This window comes from Sorex araneus, chromosome 5 (assembly GCF_027595985.1).
Source record: "Sorex araneus isolate mSorAra2 chromosome 5, mSorAra2.pri, whole genome shotgun sequence".
Taxonomy (NCBI): Eukaryota; Metazoa; Chordata; class Mammalia; order Eulipotyphla; family Soricidae; genus Sorex; species Sorex araneus.
Window position 1 is genome coordinate 92,732,420 of NC_073306.1, and position 24,697 is coordinate 92,757,116.

General features: G+C 41.6%; 1 protein-coding gene across 1 annotated transcript in view; it reads right to left on the bottom strand.

The window, feature by feature from the left end:
* Positions 1-1,752: 1,752 nt before the first annotated feature.
* Positions 1,753-24,697, bottom strand: part of SLC22A15 (solute carrier family 22 member 15) — a 107,463-nt gene continuing 84,518 nt past the window's right edge. Inside the window, exons 7-12 of the mRNA XM_055139654.1 lie at positions 24,277-24,417; positions 22,236-22,321; positions 9,420-9,540; positions 7,097-7,169; positions 4,879-5,067; positions 1,753-4,275 (exon numbers count right to left, since the gene is read on the bottom strand). Of these exons, the coding sequence (XP_054995629.1) occupies positions 4,189-4,275; positions 4,879-5,067; positions 7,097-7,169; positions 9,420-9,540; positions 22,236-22,321; positions 24,277-24,417 (697 nt within the window). The 3' untranslated portion in view covers positions 1,753-4,188. The remainder of the gene's footprint in view (positions 4,276-4,878; positions 5,068-7,096; positions 7,170-9,419; positions 9,541-22,235; positions 22,322-24,276; positions 24,418-24,697) is intronic.

Sequence of the window (24,697 nt, forward strand, 5' to 3'; positions counted from 1 at the left end):
GGGCCTCCTTGATGCAAAGCATGTACTCAGCCTGTTAAGCTTTCTCTCTGGCCAAGAGATCTGTGTTTTATTATTATCAAATTCATGATGCAAATTCATAACTGTACTTTATGAATTTTTTTTTTAATATGGGGTCTGAGAGATAGTACAGAAATAAGGTGTTTGCCTTGCACACTGTTGACTCCGGTTCAACCCTTGGTACTGCAGATGGTCCCTGACACATGCCAGGAGTGGTCACTGACTAGAGTCAGGTGTACGTCCTGAGCGCCACCAGGTGACACCCTTATGTCCCCCACCACCCTGCTCCTCCAATGTTTTTACACAAATACCTATGTAAGCCCATATTCTGGCCAAAGTAGAGAGAGAAATAAACAATAAATTTCACAACTTCATCTCTCCTAACAGCTGTATATTATTCTATTCCATTTGGTACATAGATGTACCAAAGTTTCTTTAGCCAGTCATCTGTTCTCGGGCACTTGGGTTATTTCCAGATTTGCTTATAAGTGGATAGTTATGAAAAGTATCATGCTAAGTGAAATGAGTCAGAAAGAGAGGGACAGACATAGAAGGATTGCACTCATTTGTGGAGTATAAAATAACATGAAATTGACATCTAAGGACAGTAGACACAAGGGCCAGGAAGATTGCTCCATAGTTTGAAGCCTGCCTCATGAGCGGGGAAGAAGGCAGCTAGAATAGAGAAGGGATCACTAAGAAAATGATGGTTGGAAGGATCAGTCGGGATGGGAGATGTGTGCTGAAAGGACCAAAAGTGATGGCCTCTTGGTATCTGTGTTTCAAACCATAATGCCCAAGAGTAGAGAGAGAGTATGTGAGAAACTTTCTGCTAGGGAGGCAGGGGTGAGGGGGGGGGAAAGGGGGGCAGACTGGGGAGATCAGTGGTGGGCAATGTGCAGTGGTGGAGGGATGGGTGTTTGAACATTGTATGATTGTAATTCAAACATGAAAGCCTGTAACTATCTCATGGTGATTCAATAAAATAAAATTAAAAAAAAAAAAGATGGTCCCTATATAAGAAAAAAGCAATATATAAGTTGCTATCCTAAGTTTACATTGTCAGTTCTTAAGAGAACTAAGTCCTGCTGGGAAGTCATATTTGAACAATGATGGAGCCATGACCACAGTTTCAATATGTTTTTGTTAAGAATGCAAATCTAGGTGACCAGAATGTAGTTTGACTTATATATGAAGCCCTTGAGGTTCAATCCCTGGCAAGAAAATATGCATAAATACACATATATTTATATATTTATAGATATGTGTATCTACATTTATATCTATATTAAAAGTTTCTCCATTGATTTGACTTCTATTAGCTATCAGTCCAGATTAAATACATTTAAGTGTTAAGAAACTCATCAGCTTGTCATTTGCTGTAATTTATTTACTGACGTTCAATGATAAAATTATTGATTACTAAGGAATATCTACATTGCTTTAAGACAGTCCAATGACAACTATTGTATTTTCACTATGATGTGTAGTTCTAACTTACAAAACCAGGAAACGACCATTTCTTTCAGAATTTCCAAGGGTGTCAAGGTTCTGAAAAGGCTGTTAGTAAAGACTTTTGATGCACAAAAACTTGAGGCTTCATATATATATCTGACATTTTGTGTTTGTATTTATAGAAAAAGAAATTTGATTTTTGGAAACAACTAAAATAAGTTAAAAAGTTACTATTACAAATCATCTGCACAGATTATTAAGATAAATTTTTTCCAATAATTTAATATAAAATATATACACGTGTACATTCTCTACAATCACCATTTAACACTTATTATCCAAAGGGGGGGAAATCTGTTTTTATTTAAAAGCTGTAAATGAAATACTATAGTTATTATGTTTTATGCAAAGACATTCTAGGAAGAAACAAAATTTGACTCACACTGAATCTGAATAGCAGGTACCCAACTTAAAAAGCATCACCTGCCCTGCTCTAAGCGCATGGCTGAGAGAAGAGGACACGCAGAGAAAGCACTGATGGAGTCTTCATTTATTTACTGGAGATAACGGAAATCCCAAAACCCACAGGGAAATGGGTTTTGGGATTTCCCTATTGCTCTTCAAACAGAACCAAGTGCTAACACTGATTTTCTCTGAGTGTTGAGCCATGGTGCTAGAAGTTCTTATGTTTTCACTGTTTGTTGGGCCATACCTAGCAGTGCTGAGGGATCTGCACTCAGGAATCACTGCTGGTGGTGCTAGGAGGACCCTCTGGGAGGTTGAGAATTGAACCATGTTGGCCTTATGCAAAGAAAATGTCCTACCCGCTAACTATCACTTCAACCTCAGAGCTAAAAGTTTTTAATCATCACATTTCCAAGCCTTCTATAATAGGAATGTAAAGAAAACTCCAAGCAACCAAAAGTCTCATATACGTTATTGCTATATTTCTAATTTCTGGCCAGGAAAGAATTTATTGGTTCTTTCTTTCTTTTCTGAAGATGGGAAGGAATTCCAATTCCCAAAGAGAGATAGCAGGACTCCACAGTCTGAGGGTTGGGGCTAGATACGCGTGGTATTTACAAAAAGAAGACTTGGAACAATTCCACAATTTTCCTGAGGACCAGAAGCAGTACTATTTACTAGATCCTTTCTGTGTTCAGGCCCATGCTCTAGGCACAGCAGAGGAAAATCAATAGTAGCAATGAGGCTCCTATTTGGAAAAGCCCAACACATGATAAAGGGAATAGAGGATATGAAAATACTTTAACCTCTACAAAGGTTCACACTGATACAGTATAAACCAAGAAGTATAAGAGAAAGAGCACAGAACAATATTCAAGCTAATCAGAGGTTATAACACCAAGACATTCAGAAACCGTCATTAGCAACTCCAGTAACTGCATCCCTTTACCTCTAATGCAATTTCTATTTTTCCAATAAATTAGTAGTACCAAAATTGTAATCATAGGTCATAATCAGCTGGGAAGGTGACCTCACACTTGGATGCCCTTGTTAACTCAAGGTTAATATTTCCATTGAAGATAATAGTTAAGCTTTACAGGGAAAGATATTTTTAGCATGTGACTTTAGGAAACTAAGTGTGGTTTTGATTTATTTGAAAAGGTTGGCGGTACTTAATGAACAGGTAATATTGGCTCTGAAATGACTTCCATTCTCACTAAGCGCAGTCAGGAGTGAACTCAGGGCTAACAGAGGTCAAATTCTTAAAGGTTGGCCCAATCCATCATTGCACAATGCTAAAAACAAAAAGTAAAAATTGTGAAAGCTGATGATTCTTTTCTTCCACAATAAAAATGGTATCTCTGCTCCCACTGTTTTATTTTAAGAGCCTAAGCAGTCACTTTTGAACCGTATTCTACTTTTGAACACCTGACCTGTGACTGTACGTGTTCAGGCAATTTTTATGGCAATTCCAGTGTTATTGCTGACACTGGAATCTGAGCTGGAAACTCTTCTGGAGACTTAGAAGTAAGGACTGAAGGAAAAGGGAACTCACTAAGCCAAAGTTACACCTCGGACTCTGAGAAAATCACTTTGGTATAGTTGGCTTCTCCTAGTAAGTCGTCTATGGGGCTAAAGGCACAGGAATTCAAGCCAACTACCAGGATGGAAACCAGACTGAGGACCCAGATCTCATCAGTCAAAGCTGGAAGGCCTGGGTCACACAAATGTCTCCTTGGCACATTTCCTTTCACATAAAATGACATGCCAATACAAACAGACTTCAAGAGATTGCTGGTGAGGAGTCATTGATTTAGATACTGGCATAAAACTCAAATCCAAAAGTACCTATAGATAAAATCTCGAGGGCAGTGTATCTCACTGCACTCTAATAATGAGAAGCCATTGTATCTATCCATCTGTAGGCCCTGGTGAAAGAAAAGCAAAGTGATCAGATGCGCAGAAACCACTCAGGTGTCACTGTAGTATAGAGATCTGAACTCCAGCTGGAGGTCAAGATTCTGAACAAAAATAGGATCTTAGACAAATAAAAAACCATTTCCTTCATGCTCTGGTCTCTTCTCTCAGAAAGTCACCTATTCAACTTCTGTGTGTAGAACTATCAGTACACACAGCGGCCCTCCTAGGGATGTTCAAGTCTATTCCACAAGTGCTCAAGCTTCCCTGGAGAACCTGCCTGAGTCAGATATGCAAAGACTGATTCTCTACTTCTGAATGGGAACGAGCACTTCAATTGATCATCTGAGTTTCTTCATCCGCATCATAAAACTCTTCTTCCTCACTCTCGCTCCCCACAGTACTCTCTTGGTCAGCAGGCTGTAACAAGACAGGGGAATGATAAAGTCAACATTCTTTAAATGAAAATTACTATCTGACAATGTAATTTTTATTTGTTTGTTTTTTGTTCTGAGGCTACACCTGGCAATGCTTTGGGGTTACTCTTGACTCTACAATCAGGAATCACTCCTGGTGGTGCTCAGGAGAATATATGGGATGTGAGGGATTGAACCCTGGTCTGAGCATGCAAGGCAAGTGCCTTACCTGCTGTACTATTGTTCTGATCAATGTATTTTTATGGCCTCCATTCACCTCAGAATTAGGCCCTGAAGTATTCTCCAAAAGCAAGCTCGTGACTCCTTCTTCCTCTTTATCTGAAAATCAGCCTCTCTCCTGTTTTGTAGCAGTTTTACTCAACTCTATTTAATCTAACCAGAGGAATTACTCCTATCGGTACTCGGGGGATGATATGGGATGCTGGGAATTGACCCAGGGTCGGCCATGTGCAAGGCAAATGCCCTATCTGCCGTGCTACCACTCCAGCCCCTAGAATGTTCTTTTTTTGTTTTGTTTTGTTTATTCCTCCACAACTATTTTCACCTAAGGCCTAGATCTGAGCTAGCAAAGAAAACATAAATCTACCTGTGGAGGCTCCAAGGTCTGCAGAGATAAGGCTTCCTCACCCAGTCTTCGATAGGAATATACCCCGAGGTCAGAAAATGTCTCCAGCAATGGACGGTTTAAGGTTTCTGGCAATAATAAACTCAGGAGGCCAGAAGTCAGACCAGTGACTCCAAAAACAATGAAGGGTAATGACCACTGCACATATTTCTATAGGGGCAGGGAAAACAATGAAAACAAAGGCTCAGGAAGCTTTTGGGCAGATCATGCCAGCTGAAATGCTACTCAACTGCTGTGCTTATTATTCTCTGGTTCACACCTTCCCACCAGCATAGACTACAGATATTTCTCTCCCCATAGAGAATTACACTCGGAAAACAGCTCAGGCACACAGACATGGGTTGGGAATTGCCAGGTCAGACTCAGGGTGCTGCTGTCAGACTTTGGGGATGCTGTGGGGATGCCTCAGCTGGGTATGAGCCAGCCAGGCTCCCACAGCCAGAGGGGACAGGAAGCTGTGCTCAGGCGAGCAGCTTAGAGCAACCTGTGCCTCTCATCACAGAGGAGACACGGGGAATCACTGCGGACATGAATTCCAAGGTGTTCGATCTGGAATGAGCCCAAAAATTCCATGTCCAATTCACTAATTCACTCAAGCACTAGAAGTGAGAGGGTTACTAACACAAACAGCCTGATGGGATGAAGGAATGCCTGGAGAAGCCCAGAACATACACAGGGTCTTGATCTACCATATGTGGGCCAGCAATGTACAAAATCCTGCTTCAGAGACCCAAAAGAATGGCTTAGGAAACTTCAAATAGTTCCTTTCATTACAAACAGACTCAGAGATAACAACATAGCAGGTGTCCTTTGCAGGGCGTGGATCTGGGCCATTCTGAGCCCAGGGACATTCTTACATTCCTCTGTGGAATCACTGTAGCTTTATGGCCTTCTCCTTGGGGCATCCAAATTCTGTGTCCAGGACCACTGCTTGTTAGGATGGCCATTCAGACACTGTTTTCCTGAATTCTTGCAATGTGACGAGATGATGAAGAAAGAGGAGGACAAGGGAGAGAGGCATGGAGGGACAGAGGGGTGAGGGGTGGAAGACTGCTGACCTCTGTCATTATCCCTACAAATGCCTTCTCAGTACCAGGACTGTGAGGCAAAATCAAGGAGACCCTCTCACCTCCTTTCCCTCCTAGCAGAAATAGACTCTGGGGTATCAGAAAGGTGGACAGTATTAACAATATGCTGAATGCTGAACACATTTTGCAGAATAGAATACAACTTTTTCAAAAGAAGAATCTTTCAACCTAAAATTAAGCATGAAACATAGAAGGAGACACTTTAAAAACTAAACAAATAAAAACATGAAGCATATTTTAACTCTGAAAAAGAAAAGGTTACACTGGCATTTCAGGGGCATCTGAACTAGTCAGTGAGGACCAGTGATACTGGGCAATGGGTAAGCAAAATTCCCTGGAGAGCTGACTTCAGAACAGCTGCCAACACCCACAGCAACTCTAATCAGCTTTCCAGTAGTATTTTTTGGGGGGTAGGTGGTTGGGGTCACACTGGTGTTGCCTGAGGATATGTGGTGCTGGGATCAAACATGGTCTGCCACGTGCAAGACTTAAACTGTGACCCCTATACTAACACTTCAGTCCCAAAGTCTTGGCTGGGAAAATCATAGATCAGACCAAGTGGTGACATGAAACTTAGAAATGGCAACTATTAATAGATACTTTTTAGGTGCTCACTCACTCTGTGTGTTCAATCTTTCTTTTCAAGTGGCATCTCTTTGGAAGAAGCTATTGAACTTCTGCTTTCTCACTGCTGACCTGGGCAGCAACAAGGCTACCTCACATGGTTACTATGTAGATTACAAGAGAAGAGATATATGTTGTGTTTATTAGCACCTCTTCCCTTCTGGCAGCATATTAAATATTCTCTAACTTGTGAATGGGGAGGTGTGGGAAGGGGAGCGAGGGGGCAGGCTTGCATTATCTAACTGTCCAATGAGTTAAAAATGAGATAAGCAATTCTCTGGTTAAATCCATCCTATCTTGTTAAATCCATCTTCCCTGATAGGCCCTTAATCTAAAAGGCTCAAGTTTCACTTTTCTGTCAGGCTAAGTGTCAATGGCAGTTCTTTCTACTCAAAAGCATATCCAAAGCATGGAATCAAAACCGAACAAAACCAAAACAAACAAAAAACTAGGAGATACAAACCAACCAGTGAGGGGATGAAAGGGGCAATAATCCCCCCAACTCGGGAGACCATGGAACAAGTTCCAAGCCCAACATTCCTGAAAGGCAGAAGAAAGAAGTTTTAAAAAAATCATAAGTTCTAGGGGGACAATATAAAGATACTGGGGAGAGTAGAACAAAAATAATATATCCCAAATGAGAGGTACAGGATACTAGAGCAATGCTATCTACTAGAACATTCCATGATCCTAGAATTGTCCTACTTCTTTTGTCTTTTCTTGTGTGAGCACCACTAGACACATACAGATACTAAGCACTTGAACAATGACTAGGAAGAATCAGACACTGTACTCTGAATTATTTCATTTTAATTACATTTAAATTGGCATATGAGTTTAGGAACTGCCATACTGAGCAGTGAAGTTATAGAAGCTGCTATAAAATGAACATGTAAGTATCTCATAGAATGTTTTTATGATATTTCTTACTTTGAGGGAATCATACCTGACTGTGCTCAGGACTTACTCCTGGTTCTGTGCTCAGGCGTCATTCCTGGGGGTGCTACAGGGATCATATATGGTGCTAGGAATCGAACCAGGTCATTTGCAGTCAAGGCAAGCTCCTTACCTGCTGTACTAGCTCTCTGGCCCCCCTTTATTTAGTGGTATTGGGGATTCCCAGTTCTGTGTTTGGGACTGCTCCTGGGTGCTCAGGAATGAACAGTGCTGGGGAATGAACCTGCATCTCCTATATGCAAAGCATGTGCTTCAGTCCACTGGACTATCTTTCTGGCCACCCTACAATTATTCACATAATATTATTAAAACCTTTTGTGTTTTATGTCTCCTAAGATAAACTCTCTCCTAAGAGAGTCTAGACTTTATGATCGGAAAGACCTGGTAATTTGTTACTTATTTATTGGTTTAGGATCACTCTAGCTCTCTGCTCAGAAATTACCCTTGGTGGCTTGAAAGACCATATGAGGTGCTGAGGAAATCAAACCTGGGTTGGCTTTGTGCAAGACAAGTACCCTACCTGCTGTACTCTCTCTGTATTTAAACTCATGCATTTAAACTCAACTAACTCCTAAGGGGTCAAGTGTACAAATAGAAACTGAATGAACATATGTTTTCAAGAAACCAAGAAGGTTCTTGGGGAGTGTGGTTATGAAAGAAGTGGCAGGGAGAGTGACAGTGGCTATAAGGATACTCATATATCAGCTTGTTATTCCAGCTGCTCATAAAAACGCAGATATCTGCTCTCCAAAGTGTCTCAGTTGGATAAAATGACCATGCTGGGCTTGTAAACAGGAGTCAGAGAAAGTAGGTTATCAGAACCATTAGGAAATTACTAGTCAATTGCTGTCAATCTTGGAAAAAATATGGGAAGAGGAATTTTACACTTAAAAGGTCGAAAATCTCCTATGGCATGCATGGATAAAGGAGACAGAATGTTTCACTGAAGTAATCCTCAAAATGCCCAGAATGGTGCTGACTCTCCAAGGCAATTCTTCAAAGACTCAGCTACACTCCAATCCTATAAATTTGCGTTTGATTATTTTTTCAGATTTATTTTATGAGGATAAAATATGGTTTTTATACGTTCTACTCTTCAAAACCCCATTCAACAATACATTCTTCTAATAATTACTTTAAAGAATAATCTAAAAAATGAAGATAGTTTGTGTTAACATGTAGACTCTGAGAACAGAAACCTTGTCCGCTGCCTGACATACTTACAGGATAAGTTAACTGAATAAAATGAAATCACTGACAAAAAAACTCTTTAGGTGATGCGGTATGAGTTATGGAGGGTTCCACAGTAATGAAGAATACATAGTAATGGAGAGTACTGTAGTAGCGGAGAGTATTTCAGTGATGGAGAATACTGTAGTAGTGGAAAGAACTTCAGTGATGGGAAAGTACTATAGTGATGGAGAGTATTATAGAAACTATAAGTAGTAGTTTTTCAACCTTGTCTTGATTAGCTCCCTGCTGAACTTGCTGCCATCCTACTGGTCAGCCCTCTAGTCCATGCTGTGACTCCCCATTTACACAATTTTCACTGTAGCCCCCTGAACTATTCTGGGTGTTCATAGAGACCATATGGCCCCCAGTTGAGAAACTTGGCTGTAGAGTACCTCTCTCATGATTTACATGAGGGAATTTGGCCCAAGGTGTTCCACATTTCCTCAAGCAGGCATGCCAGCAGCAGTCTACAACTGGTTTTAGGACTTACATTGTTTGCTGAACAGTGACTGACCCCACTAACTCTGCACTAGGTGAAATGAGGTGTGTACCTGCTGGTGCAGATGTGTGAGGGAAGGGCTGGCTGGGCGTCACACATACCTGATGATGGTGGGGTAGAGCTCTGATGTGTAGATATATACGACATTGAAGGCAGCACTGATGGTCAGCTTCCCCAGCAGAGACAAGGAGCGGCTGTTCACTACGGCAAACAGCCCTGCTTCTGAGGAGGAGAGAGCAGCACCCATGAGGCTATGCTCAGCGAAGCTACTTCAGATGGCACCTTCCATTCAGAGGGCGCAGAGGCATTAACAGCAGAGGGAGTGTAGCAGAATACACATTGAGAAGAATACACCTAACATACACAAACCACACATCACACACACACACACACATACGCATGCACGCTCTCTCTGACACACACATTCATGCTCACACATACATGACACACATAAATACTTCCAATGCCTTGATTATCCCATGAAATCTTATGTAGGGCTTGCTATTCTGTGATTAAACTTGTACCTACTCCTGAATGCTCTTGTCCCCTGAAAACTTCTCAGCTGTAATAAAGTGAACTTAGCAGAAATCAATCAGTTGTGTCTATGAAAGGTGTGACTTGGTTCTCCTGTGACCAACCTCTCACTAAACCCAGGTGGATAAACAATGGTATAAAATGGGGGTTGGCAAGAGAAGCCCTGGCCCATGAAGTGTGTGAGACTGGTGAAAAGAAGAGGCAAAAAGTGAAGTCCAAGGAACCTTATCTTTATTTTGCATTTCTTGGGCTTTCATTGAGAGGATAGGAAATAACCCCACTTAATTGCTAGCAGAAGATATAAAACATGCTCTTTAAAAATGGGATCCTAAAAATGGAAACTACTTATAAACTTTCCTTTTCAACTTCTTAGTTGAATTACTAACCAAAAAATACTTTCTCTTTCTTTCTTTCTTTCTTTCTTTCTTTCTTTCTTTCTTTCTTCCTTCCTTCCTTCCTTCCTTCCTTCCTTCCTTCCTTCCTTCCTTCCTTCCTTCCTTCCTTCCTTCCTTCCTTCCTTCCTTCCTTCCTTCCTTCCTTCCTTCCTTTCTTTCTTTCTTTCTTTCTTTCTTTCTTTCCATATTGGGGATCAAACCCAGGTCTTCTTACCATCACTGAACTACATTCTCTCCATTGACTTATTTCATGTAGCATTTCTGTATCAAATACAAAATATATTTTGTGCCACTTGTTTACCTCTCAAAATACTAATGATGTTCTGTGACTTTTTTTCATGAACATTAGCCTTCCTGGGATTTTACAAATTATTCCCACTTAAGCCTTTTAACCTGTTCTTTCCAATAAACCAGTAGCCTCTGCTTTCAAATTTTCAATTTTCTCCTGATGGGAAAAATATTCTCCTTGATTTTGCTGGCCTTTCCCCTTTCATGATCAAACTTCTGTAATGAGTGGCCATTCTTCACTCCTTACAATGCTTCTGCTAACTAACTAGCTGTTCTCTGGCTTCCAAAGACATCTGCTCCTGAAATTCTACTCATGAAGGTCAAAGTGATGTCCTAATCACCACTGTAATGGTCTCAGATTCCTTGACATTTCTGCAAAATAGAACATGCTCATTCATTGTTCCCAGGGTAGCTTGCAAAGCATCATCCCTTAAATAACTCAGATGCAACAACCCTCATTTCCTTTGACCACTGCCAACCCTATTTTCTTATTCATCCCACTGTCATGCTGCAGATACTTTCTTAGAAAGGCTTGTATTTCCATCTTGTCTTCCCAGAATATATTTTAAGTACCTCTGGCCAAGGCTGGCCTCTTGTTTGTGCGTGTCCTTCACAATACCTTCCACAGCAGGACATGGAGTGGGGCTCACTCAATTTTTATGGAATGAGAGAGTAGAGGGACTACAAGAAAAATTAATGGAAGTGAAAAGACTCTGCTTTCATTCTCTCAGCTTCTAACGAGGAAAGCATATAATATACCCCATCCCAAAATATCACTTTCATCTTCCCTGCCTACAGGATAAACTTTCATCAACTTCAAAGAGGCTTCCTAAAGATAGCGGCCCTGTCAAATCCACCCTCTGAGGCTTTCCCCTCTTCCACCGGACTATTTGGGAAAAAGTCTTATAAATATTACAAATAAACTTTCAACGATGATTCTGGATAAGAAAAATCATGCTGTTCAGCATTTGACCCATAAGAGGTGTCAGATATTTGAGATGGAACAACAACTAAATGAATAACCAGCAAATGAAAATTCTCTGTGTTGCCAGAGAATTAAGTGGCATTGAGCAGACAGGTACACATCTGCTTGACCACCATTGACCTCTGGGGCTGTCTTCAATCAAACAGGATGGCCTCTTTCACGACTGTAGGAAGAGCTTCTGCAGCATCATTAACTCTAGGTTAGGGGAGTCCACCTTGAAATGAGAATTGGTATATATTGGTATATATTTAGATGGCATATCATAAAAGGTTTGTCACATGAACACAAGACCCAGATCTGTAAAAAGTCTCCTGGGGATGATACTCAGTACATGTCCAGCAGAAGGCCCTCTGAGGTACTCACACATCCTAACATCTCTCATCTTATGCTCAAAACTTTTCCTTATTTCTGCAGCTGTCACTTGAATTTGAGACTAACGTAGCAGCTCTGGTCTCCCAGAACATTACAGGATCATCTGAAACAGATGTTAGAAAAATGCAAATTCCACAGGTCCAAGTGATAGCTACACAGACAACTGGCAGAAAACAGGGGAAGGTTCAAGCATGAGATGAGGTGGTAGGATGAGTGAAAATGAAATAAGATATTGTTGGCTGTAACAATGAGTGTTCCCAGGGAGTATGTTGTAGAAAACTGACTTAAAGGAGAAAATTAAAGGGGAAACTGAATAATCTTTGAAAATAAAATAAAAATTCCAAAACCACATATCCTTCAGTGCATTAAACTCAAGAGGTGGTTAAGTATGTTCCAATCACGCAAGTAGCAAGAAGATGATTTTTGGAATTAGTTATGTGGAAACATTCTGAGAGGCCCATTGGGATCATCCAAACAAAATAATTCCATGTATTAGAATCACAGGGTATTGAACTAACACTGCAAAATTCAACTAATTATCTATTAAAAAAAAGCAATTATAGTGTTTTTTTCCCCTTTATACCTATATTGAAAATCTTAAGAGAGCTGGGGCTGGAGTGATAACACAGCAGGTAGGGCATTTGCCTTGCACACGGCCTACTGGGGTTCGATTCCCAGCATCCTATATGGTCCCCCAGCACCGCCAGGTGTAATTCCTGAGTGTAGAGCCAGGAGTAACCCCTGTGTATCACTGGGTGTAACCCGGAAAGCAAAAAAAACAAAAATCTTAAGAGAGCCACAGGTGCTTTACATATGAGATGTAAGTTGGGCAAAGTTCTGCCATTACAGGCTCATGATTTCCCATGGACAAAAGAATTCGGTTTGTTTACGTTAACGTCTAGCTTCTTTAAGTCTGCATACTGCTTTTAAAATTTATTCATGTTGTGTACATCAATACAATGCAGATCATTCATTTTTATTGTGGTTGCTGAGAAATACTTCAAGTATAGATCTGCCACAATTTGTTTAATGTATTCATTGGCTGACAGATGTTTTGGTTCCTTGTAGTTTGAAGCAATTTTTTGGAGACTGCTATGAAAAGTTGTATATGCTTTTACTTTTCTTGGGTATAACTGAATCATATCCTAAGGTTTTTTTTTTTTTTAACTTTAAAGTAAACTGCTAAACAATTTTCAGAGTAGTCCACTTTGTATCTCTCAGCTGTGCTTAAGAGTAGTTCTGGGGCTGGAGAGATGTAGTTGGCAGGGTGTTTGCCATGCATGTACTGACCAGGGTACCATCCCTGGCATCCTACATGATACCCAAGCACTACCAGGAGTGATTCCTGAGTACAGAGCCAGGAGTAACCCCTGAGCATCACCGGGTGTGGCCCCAAACAAAAACCAAAACAAACAAACAAAAAAACCATTCTTGATAAGGAGATTGTGAGATGTTCTTACATTTCTGTGGTGACACTCTCTAACACCTGACATTGCTACTTTTCCCCTATTACATACATTTGGCTGGATTTTATAGATCTTACACCAGCTTTTGGGTTCTTTGCCTCTTCCCTATTGTTTTAATTTATAATATTTTGTTTGTCTGAGTACCACACACAGAGGTACTCAGGACTTAGTGGTTAGTGGCCACACACAGAGGTACTCAGGACTCAGGACTTAATGGTTCTGCTCAGAGATCATTTCTGGTGGGACTTGAAATACCATATAGGCTGTTGGAGACTGAACCCAGTCAGCCACATGAAAGGTGAATACCCTACCAGTTATACTATTACTTCAGCCCCTACTTTATAGCACAATGGTAGGGCGTTTGCCTTTCACTCGGCCGACCCAGGTTCGATTCCTCCGCCCCTCTCAGAGAGCCCAGCAAGCTACCGAGAATATCTTGCCCGAACAGCAGAGCCTGGCAAGCTACCCATGGCGTATTCGATATGTTAAAAACAGTAACAACAAATCTCACAATGGAGATGTTACTGGTACCTGCTCAAGCAAATCAAAGAGCAATGGGATGACAGTAACAGTGACAGATAACTTCACTTACTTTTGGTCTATATTTGTTTTCGTCTTTGTGTTTGCTTTATGTTTGATTTAACATTTCCTTCCTGTTTTATTTATTTCTGGAGGAGAAGGCATATGTTTTGGGCAACACCAGCAATGCTCAAATTCTGCTCCTTCCCTGGGGCCTGAACATTGCTTCTGACAGTGTGGGAAGACCAGACTTGGATGGAACCAAGGGATGGAGGACCAGGGATAGAACCCGGGCTACCTGCATGCAAAGATGCACTTGACATTTTGAACAACCTCCATGGTTCCCACTTTAAATTTTCTTTGAGTGAATCTTGTAGCATTTCCTTGGAAATAGTGTTTTTGGTTGTTTTTGTGGTGTTGGGGATTAAGCCAGGCTTTAGACATGCTATGCAAGTGCTCTAGCCAGGAGCTAAATTCCTGGTCCTGAAAACATCCTGTTTTCCTGAAGTTTTTTAATATAACTTTCCTAAGCTCAGCTTTACTGAATCCCACAAATTTTGAAATTTATACCTTAATTAGTGTTTAATTAAAAATACCTTCAAATTCCCTTGATGCTTTTTTTTTCCCATATATTTTTTATTCTTTTATAGAATCACCATGTGGAAAGTTACAAAGCTTTCAGGTTTAAGTCTCAGTTATACAGTGCTCGAACACCCATCCCTTTACCAGTGCACATATTCCACCACCAAGAATCACAGTATACCTCCCCGCCCATCTTGATGCTTTCTTTTTTGATCCATGTGTTTTTTCCCCCCCCCACCCCCCTCCGCTCTTCTTCCTTCCCTGCCCCACGAGCGACCAACCTTTCCCAGCCACTCCCAGGACCAGTCTCGATCCATGTGTTTTAAGCAGTGTTATTTTAAAACCCAATTATTCAAGGATTTCTAGTTAATTCCATTCTAGTCTATAGAATTATTTTTGTAAGATTTCAGTAAATACTTGTTAAAATTCAATTTGAAATTTACTGAAACTAATTTTATTGCCCAGAGTGCAATATCTTGTCAGTCGTCTGGGTGTACTTCAAATAGAATACACATTTATCTGTTTAAAGATAGACTGTTCATGGGACTGGAGCAACAGTACACAGGGCTCTTGCCTTGCACATGACAAACCTGGGTTTGATCAGTGTCATCCCATATGATCCCCTGAGCCCTGCCAGGAGTGATCTCTGAGTATAGCGCCAGAAGTAATTTAGAAAAAATAAATAAAAAGTAGACAGTTCCACAAAAGTCAGTTATGTCTTATGTTTCCATACCCCTTAATTATTTTCAGTTACCTACCAATAGAGGAATATTAAAATATCTGGTCATTGTTATGTATTTGTCAATATCTCCTTTCAGGTCTATTTTGGATTTATGTAGTTGGAGCTGATATTAGCTGTATACACATTTAGGATTGTCTTATATTCTTCTTTGTTATTTTTTGAGCCTCATCTGGCAATGCTCAGGCTTAAACTTGGCTTTATGCCTAGGGGTCAGTCCCGGAGACTATCAGGGACTGTGTGCCATGCTGGGAACTGAGCCCAGCGTTCCTATGTGTGAGCCGAGCGCTTTACCTGCTGGACTGTCTCCCTGGCCTGTGACATCTTCTTAATCGGCTTGGGGGACACACCCAGCAGTGCTCAGGAAATTGTGCGGTGCCAGAGATAGAATATAGTCTCTCGAGCCCATTGGATTATCTCCCTAACTCCTCTTATAATTTTTTAATGACTAACATTCTCAGTGTGTGTTTACAATTTTCACCAAATTTGGAAATTATCTATTTTTGTTTGCTTTGGGCCACACTCAGTTCAGAGGCTACTCCTGGCAGTGCTAAGGAGAACATTTGTGGTACCACGACTGAACCAAGGTCTGCTCATGCAAGGCAACTGTCCCAACCCCTGTAACTTTCTCTCTTACCCTGCAACTATTTTTCCTTTAACTCCATCTACCTAGAGCCCAATTTAAATGTTATTCCATTTGGCACTGCCCCAGCTCAGCCGTTTATTTTTTAAATTTTTTTTGTAAGTTAGTTCACAATATTTGTTTACATTTAATACTCAAACACCAATCCTACCACCATTATACCTTCCCACCACCAACTTCGAGATATTTCCATTCCAAGCCCCAATTCCTGTCCCAAAACAAGCCAAAAGAATATTTTTGTATTATCTGTTATGAAGCTGAACATGCTTACAAAAAAGTGTTCATATAGGAAACAGTGTGAAGATGTTCTATTTTGGCAGGAGCCATTAAGAGATTCTATAGGATATCACCAACATGTTGTTAAAGTTTGGGTGAAGTGAGCTTTGGTATATGTATCTGAAAATATGTATATATGAATATATATATGCATATATATATTTCTCTCTACGATTTGTTGCCTATTATCTGAACCCCATCAAATATGGTGTGGTAATTATGGAGAATGGGTAGGGAGTGTCTTACAATGTGTTACACGGCTGGCTGCAGAAGCGGCTGTGCGGTCCAGGAATATGTTCACTCATATGTGAGGTTCAGCCCGAGCATGTGGGGAGCAGCCTTGAACATGACAGCTTTTGGGTAGTGGAGGTTGTCGGCTGCTGGGGCTGGGTCCCTTGGGGTGGTGAGGACTCTCACCCACCCAACTCTGGAGCGCCCTGAGTGAAAACTGCATGGCACGAAGTCCTGTGTCAGTCATGTTTTTATACAACCATTTTCATTTCATTCTGGGTACTTTCCTTTGCTGTGTATTTCTCACTGATTTTTTTCTTTAGTATTATTCTACTGCTAATCTCATTCATTGCATTTTTCTATACATGCATTTTTAATCTGAAAGTGTTTTGTGCATGGTTTAAAAAATTGTCTTTATCTATCTATCTATCTATCTATCTATCTATCTATCTATCTATCTATCTATCTACCTACCTACCTATCTATCTATTGTTTTTGAGTCACACCAGGTGGTGTTCAAGGATCACTCGTGGTGGGCTCAAAAGGACCGTATGGGTGTTGAGGATTGAACCTGGGTCAGCTGTATGCAAGGTGAATGCCCTATCTACTGTACTATTGCTCTGGTCCCATTTTTGTTTTGTTTAATTTTGTGTATGTATATGTATATGGCAGAGCCTGGCAAGCTGTCCGTGGCATATTCGCTATGCCAAAAACAGTAACAAGTCTCACAATGGAGATGTTACTGGTGCCCGCTCAAGCAAATCGATGAGCAACGAGATGACAATGACAGTGATATATATATATATATATGTATATATATACATATGTATATTATAACTATATGCTTTATATTCCTGCATTGCTTTTAACTTTGTTTCTCTTGCTGTTACTCCTGACTTTTACTTTATTTTATCTTTATCCATCTATCTATTGCTTTTAAGCCACAGCTGGTGGCACTCAGGGGCTGTTCCTGGCTCTGTGCTTGGGAGTGAGCCCAGGCCGTGCTGGGGGCCCATAAGCTGTGGACAGAACCAGGGTCGGCTGCAGGAAAGCAAGCAGGCAAGCAAGCACCTCACCTCCTGTGAATCTCTTGGGTCCTGTTTTTCTTGTTTCTTTTTCAAGTATGTTCCTGCTTATTTTCATACCTGAAACACTTGCATGAATGCCTACAGTGTAAAGGTCCATTGTTAGATGTTGATTTTAGAATCACTTGATCATTGTTTTGTTTGTGTATTTTTTTTTAACTTTTAGAGGCTCAAGAGATAGTACAGAAAGTTAAGAGACCTTGCAGATGGCTGTTGTGGCCATCCGGATTTGAATCCTTGCACCATCTATACCTAATATGGTCCTGTGAGTAGAGAACAGGAATAGTCCCTGAATACTGATAAGTGTAGCTTAAAAAAAATACATTCTTTCATGGGGCACAGAAAAAAGCCTTCAAGTCTAGGGTGATTTTGAGCAGGAGGTGTCTCCCGAAGCTTTAGGCCGTGCATTCAGGAATCACTCCTGGCAGACTAGGGAGACCATATGGGATCCCAGGAATCAACCCAGGTCAGCCACTTGCAAGACAAATGCCCCACTCAATGTACTATTGCTCCGGACCCTCAAACTTTTTTTTTTTTTTTTTTGCTTTTTGGGTCACACCTGGCGATGCACAGGGGTTACTCCTGGCTCTGCACTCAGGAATCACTCCTGGCGGTGTTCAGGGGACCATATGGGATGCTGGGAATCGAACCCGGGTCGGCCACGTGCAAGGCAAACGCCTTACCTGCTGTGCTATTGCTCAAGCCCCAACCTTTTTTTTTTTTTTAAATCAATCCTATTCTTCACTAGATTCTAAGCTCTGTGAGACCAGGAACTATGGCCGGTTTAAGCACAGTATCCTGTGTACAGAAGACATGCGAGAAATCAAATGACTAAAGAATGGAGACAATGGGATATCCGTGTAGCACTAGAGCCGTGTCTGAGGCTGCTAGGTCCAGCCAGGAGTTGCTGTTTCCTGCTACTCAAATGCTCTGACAGCATCCTGGCCACAATGCCCAGCACCACCCTGACAGTCCAGATAGATCTTACCAGGCTGCTCCATTAGCAATGAAAAGCCCTTCTGCTGTTCAGGTACCAGCCCAGTGGGGGTGCGGCCGAGCTGAGGGGCCCCTCTGCCTCTAAAACTACAACTTAATGTAGACAGTTGAATCCTCGGATGCCACAAAGGTCAAACAGCACCCCCTGCAGGCTGACATGAGAATCAGGAAGATGTGAAATCTGAACCCCATATCCAAACCTTTCTGCTCTGTCCACCTTGGACAATTTACCTGATCTCTCTAAGCATTCATTTCCTGTTAATAGGAAAGTTAAGATGCCATATCATGGCACTGTCACATAAACAGGAGTCAGTATTGTGACTTACTTAGGGTCCTTTAGGCTCCTAGGAGAGGGAGGTTGGTGGATTAGAGTACCCTTGGAAACCTTATCACTAGGGTAAAGTACTTACTTAAGAGCCAGTGCTCTTGGCACATCAGTGAGCACATCAAATAATTAGACATCAAACCTAAGAGATGCCAAGAAATCTGTTTCCAGCTTCTCGACAATATTGTTTAGAAGTACATTTCATGTGCCTTGGACAAAACCACAGTCAGATACAGAGAGAGAAAATAACTGGCAGGACAGGGAGAATATGAGTTGGCAGGAAGATAAGAATGAATACATGCTTGGTGGGAAAAGTGAGGGGGAATGAGCATGAAAAGCAGTGAGAAAACAAGTGGTTTTCATGAGACACAAGAAGCAAATAGAATTATTTTCACTATTAGACCTCTTACTACAAACTTCTCAGAACTTGAATAGCACTGTAGCACTGTTGTCCTATTCTTTATTGATTTGCTTGAGCGGGCACCAGTAATGTCTCATTGTGAGACTTGTTACTGATTTTTGGCATATCAAATACGCCATGGGTAGCTTGCCAGGCTCTGCTGTGTGGGTGGGGTACTCTAAGTAGCTTGTTGGGCTCTCAGAGGGATGGAGGAATTGAACCCGGGTCAGCCACGTGCAAGGCAAACGCCCTACCTGCTGTGCTATATCGCTCCAGTCCCAGAACTTGAATAATTTAGCTTAAATCTTAGAGCTTTGGAAAAGAAAGCTCTGTTTGACCTTTGTGGCATCCAAGGATCTGATTATCTACTGTGGGTGGGGAAGCTGCAGTCTTAGAGGCAGAGGGGCTTTCCATCGCTGATGGAGCAGCCCGATAAGATTCATCTGGGTTGAAGGCTGGCCTGGGCAGTGTGGTCAGGATGCTGTCAGAGCTGCTGAGGAGCATGAAACAGCAGCCCTGGGCTGGACCCAGCAGCCTTTTCTAAGAGAAAACCATACAAATGTTTGAAATATCTAAAGAAGAAAAACTCAAAGAAAATTTAAACAAATGTTTTTAGCTCAGTGAAGAGAAGACTCAGGGATAGTTAGATGATTCCCTGCAAGTGGAGAAAAGATTATACAGAAAGGGGAAGGGTACTGACCATCTGTTTTCTCTCTCTCTAGTGATAAATAAAATGAAAGGAAATGGGCTCGAGGTAGTGGAAGAGGTTCATTTTAACATTCTAACGGTTATTAAAAATAGAAAAAATTTGCAAATGGACCTTATGGAATTTTTTACCCTGAAAATCCATAGAAAAGACTTCGACTTTTCTAAATATGAAAGTAGCGTCATGTTCCCAACGTATATTTATGGCTTGTGAATGACAGACCATTCTGTGTTTCTCTCTTGGTGTCCACTAAGGGGCACCATTGGCAAAGGGTGGTAGCTGGCTCTTCTTGCAGATTAGAAGTGGGCAGAGAGTAAAGATGGCTCCTGAAGAGTACCCACACATCTGCTTCACTTTGAGTTTTTGTAGAACGGGCCTTGTGCACAGTCCTGAGGGGTTACCTCAAGGGTACACACACACACACACACACACACACACACACACACACACACACACACACACACACACACACACACACAGAGTGAAGAAAGACACTAATTAGCCTAGTTTGAAAAGCTGTGGCATGCAACAAGTGTTTGTACTAACAGCGAAATATTTTTCTCCTTTGGGTGAGACACTGAGACTATTGTGGGCAGAAAACAATGAATTCCCATGGGGCAGAGTGATAGAACAATGGGTTCGGTGCTTGCTTGCATGCAGTCGACCCCAGTTTGATCTCTGGCACACCATATGGTCCCCTGAGCACTGGTTGGAATAATTCTTTTTAAACATTTTTTTTGGGGGGGTCACACCCAGCCATGCACAGGGGCCACTCCTGGCTCTGCACTCAGGAATTACCCCTGATAGTGCTCAGGGGACCATATGGGATACTAGGAATCGAACCCAGGTCGGCTGCGTGCAAGGCAAACGCCCTACCCGCTGTGCTATCACTCCAGCCCCAAGGTTGGAATAATTCTTGAGCACAGAAAAAGGAGTAACTTATGAGCATCACTAGGTGTGGCCCAAAAACCCAAACCCAAACCCAAACCCATGAATTCCTAAATCATCTATGAACAAAAACTCTGCTGAATCTAGAGTTACAATAATTTGAAACTATATGCTCAGTGATTTAAACCTACAACTATAGTTACTGCTCTATCTTATTTTAGTCTATAATGACTGCTTTATTACCAGAGACAGAATTGGGTACTTGGTTCTACTAAACCATGAAGACTAAGAAATAGGCCAAGTTAACTGAATTTTCTAGTATTCCTGACTTCATGGCAGTCACAGTAAGACCATTCAAAACACTGACCTAACTAGTGAGCAACCCAGCCTGATCTCAAAGCAGAGAGTTCTGGGCCTCAAATGACCCCAATGAACGCAGAGCAGAGAAAGAGCATGAGAACAAGTGGACTTAGAGTCTTGAAGAGCCAAGGGTGCAACCAAATGTCCAATCTATGTAATATCTAATATGTGATATACTCTGATGGGAATAAATTCTTCAACTACATTTCCAAGGATTATTAAAACTTTGTGAAAGCTTCTCACAATGACTTCCATCCAAAGTGCAAGCTCCATTGGGGAAACTGAGCAAAATCCCAAAGTGTCGCCACTGCCCTGCCTGCCCCCCCCCACACACCCCAAAAAGGCCAAAGGCCTTCTGCTGTTCCAAAGGCCTCAGCAGCAGAGCTCTCCTGGTGTAAAATTCCTGTGAAAACCCACAGTCCCCAGTGTCCTCACCGGCAAACCTCAGGTGTTTAGTGCCAAAACATCAAGACCAAACCAGCATTAACTGCAAAATTCCTAGGTAGGGGCAGAAATCAGGTTAGGTCAGAATGTCAGGGAACCATTTTAGAAGCTGTGTTTGCAGAGCAAAGCTACAAATACATAAAAACACAAAATTTCCTGAAGGTAAGTTTTATTGGCTCATGATATGAGACTGACAATTCTAGTTGTGACCAACAGCTGTGACTCTTTCTATGACTGCTGTTGTTCCTACTGGGGTTTCCAAGGAGTACCGAGAGAGGTACTGGGGGTGTCTGGGCCCCTCTAGGAAGCAGCAGGTTTTCTCTGCATTTTGGGAGGGGGCCTGCATGAGCATGATCCTGCATGAGTCTTAGGGAGAGTGTCTTTCTGTACATAACATCGCCATCAAATAAACAACCCTGTAACATTACCAGCACCATATCCCAGCCACCCCAGATGGTAGCTAATCGCCTGAAAGAATTAATAGTGCACCTCCAAGCACATTATTCACCCAGAGAACAGTTTAGGCAATGGAAAGAATCTGGCCCATTATGCCCCACAAAATTGCTAAATAATATGCAATCACAGAAATGAAGCATGGCATATGGTAATCTCTCTACTATATTGAGATTCATTGTAATAAAAGTGCTGTTCAAAACCCTTACATAGAAATTTGAAAAGCATACCTTTCTTTTCTGGAAGAAACATGACAATAAGACAAGCCAGCCCTCCTAGGCTCAAAAACGTCGCTAATGTCCGCTTCCGACCGAACCTGAACAATAGGATGAAATTACATAGATCTCTTGAGAATGTTATCATGCATCTTCTTTTCCCCCAACCTTTCTTATACCGTGTCCTTAGTTTCATTTTCTATGTGTCTTTGATGGGACTGACCAAGCAGTAAAGCAAAGCAAAGGAAAATGTGTGAGGGGGCAGGGTTAAGTGATAGTGTGGGGGTGGAGGGGAGGAGAGAATAGATGCTTCTTAGCTCTGTGCTGAGCCTGTTTGTGATGTTTTTGAACTGTTAACTGGATTAACAATCCATAAGGCAGATACTATTATATCCTCCATCTGAACGAAATGGGGAACAAAACATAGAGAATGAAGGTGCCCAGCACAGTTCATTTTTTGCTTACTGGAATCTTCAGAAAACATTAAATGCTATTAGAGAAGCCTCCTTCATTTTCCTAAAAGCACAAGCAGAAAAAAAATTCCACAATTCTTGTTAGCATGTCAGAATTAAGTAAAAAATCAGATGCTATACAAGGAGAATTAATTTTCTAGACTTCGAAGAGAGCTATTAACAAGTGTGCATTTTGTCTATTCTGTTTTATTTTGGGATCATACCCATTGCTGCTCAGGACTTACTCCTGGCTCTGGGCTCAGGGGTCACTTCTGGCAGGGATTGGGGAATCTTATAGGATGCTGGGGATTGAACCCAGGTTGGCCATGTGCAAGGCAAGAGCATTATCTGCTATACTAAGGCTCCAGCCCACAGTCTGTTTTTATGAAGGGCTGCAACTGTGAGATTAGGAACATCGATATCTCTTGTAATTTTCATGACATTTTGCCAGAGGAAGTTCTTAATTGTGAGCCTAAGAATAGGTCCACAGATTTAGTGAGGTAAATTATCAAAGTCATAACACTTCCAGTGGCTGAGAATGGGTTTCAGATCAGGACTGCCCACTGCCTGCCATGGGGCTCTCCCTCAGCATCAAACTGTGATCCAGACACTGGTGAAAGTAGGGGTGAGAGAGATGGGAGAGAGTGCATCTCCAGTCACTGAGTGGAACCTAACAGTCCATCTGGAACAGCCTTCCAGAGGCAGCCCTGGTGCCAGACAGGGGCTGGTGTGGTGGTGGGGGTCGGGGGGCAAGACACACAGACTACCCCAGGGGCTGTCCTTATGACAATCTAAGTGGCCATCAGGGGTATGCACCAGAAGTTCTAAGGTGACAAAGGAACAGGTGTTGGGCACAATGAGGAAGCCTAGGACAGACTGTGCTGCCTGATCCAGCAACTGTGAATATTCTCCGTAGATAAGCTATGCACTGCACAGCAACTAAAGCTGTTCTTTCAAACACCCCAACATTCATGACAAATGCATCAAGTACCAAGGGAAAGGATGATTTCGGAAGGAGAGACAAGATCTAACCCACTGGTCCCTAGCTCACCCAGAATAACCTTGAGTTGCTTGGACAGGGGTTAAATAAAGAGGCATTCGGAGAAAATTGACAAAAGGGTCATCTGTAAGAGAAATTTCCTGAAGTATTTCAAAACTGTGGTCAATGACAATGAGTCACAAAACCAGGATCTGGTCTTCCCTCAACAAAGTCCAGTGGGCCTGAGAGAGGGGAGAAAAATCCTTCCAGTTTGTCTTGTGTGAAAACCTTTAAATGATAGTGGGTGATAGTGGCTGATGCATTCTCTCTACATAAAGTCAGCAATTCTATCTTCCGGGACCAGCAAATTACACACAGACTATTCAAAAACCTTTGGCAATAATGACTTTTAATATTAAACTGAAAATCTAAAACTTGTAAACACGAAACCCACGAAATACTGCACTAAAAAATGAATTATCTGCTTCGGTTAAATTGGGATTTGAATTACCATGGGGTAACTGACAGATGTGGCACATGGAGAAAGAATATTCAGGTACTTGTGCTTTATTTAAAGAGTGTATGTGTATTCCATATGGGGCCCACCACAGTCATCTGTACTCACCATTTCCGATTAATCAAGAAGATACAGAGAGGGTAAGATGGAATCTCTATGAGGCCAGATAAGGCCAGGTTGGCATAAATACTTCCACCGAGGTCCCCTGCACTCAGAGTTAAGCCATAATACACCAAACTGCATACAAACCTGCAATTGGGGTAAAAGACAAGAAGCACAACAAAAAAAGGATATGGTGGATTTGACAGAGAGGAACCAAGATAACGGATCTGTCACAAGCAATAAGTTTGACTCTCCCAAGTCTTTTACCCCCTAATTTTCTATAACAAGAAAGGAACAAAACACAAGGGGTCCTTGGACAGGATTTCTCCAGACTAGAGAAAGCAAATGAGCAGCTAGTCCCTGAAAAACCAAGCTGCAATGAGTTAGGGGAACTGTGCACCTCACATTCACATTATTGTAACCATGT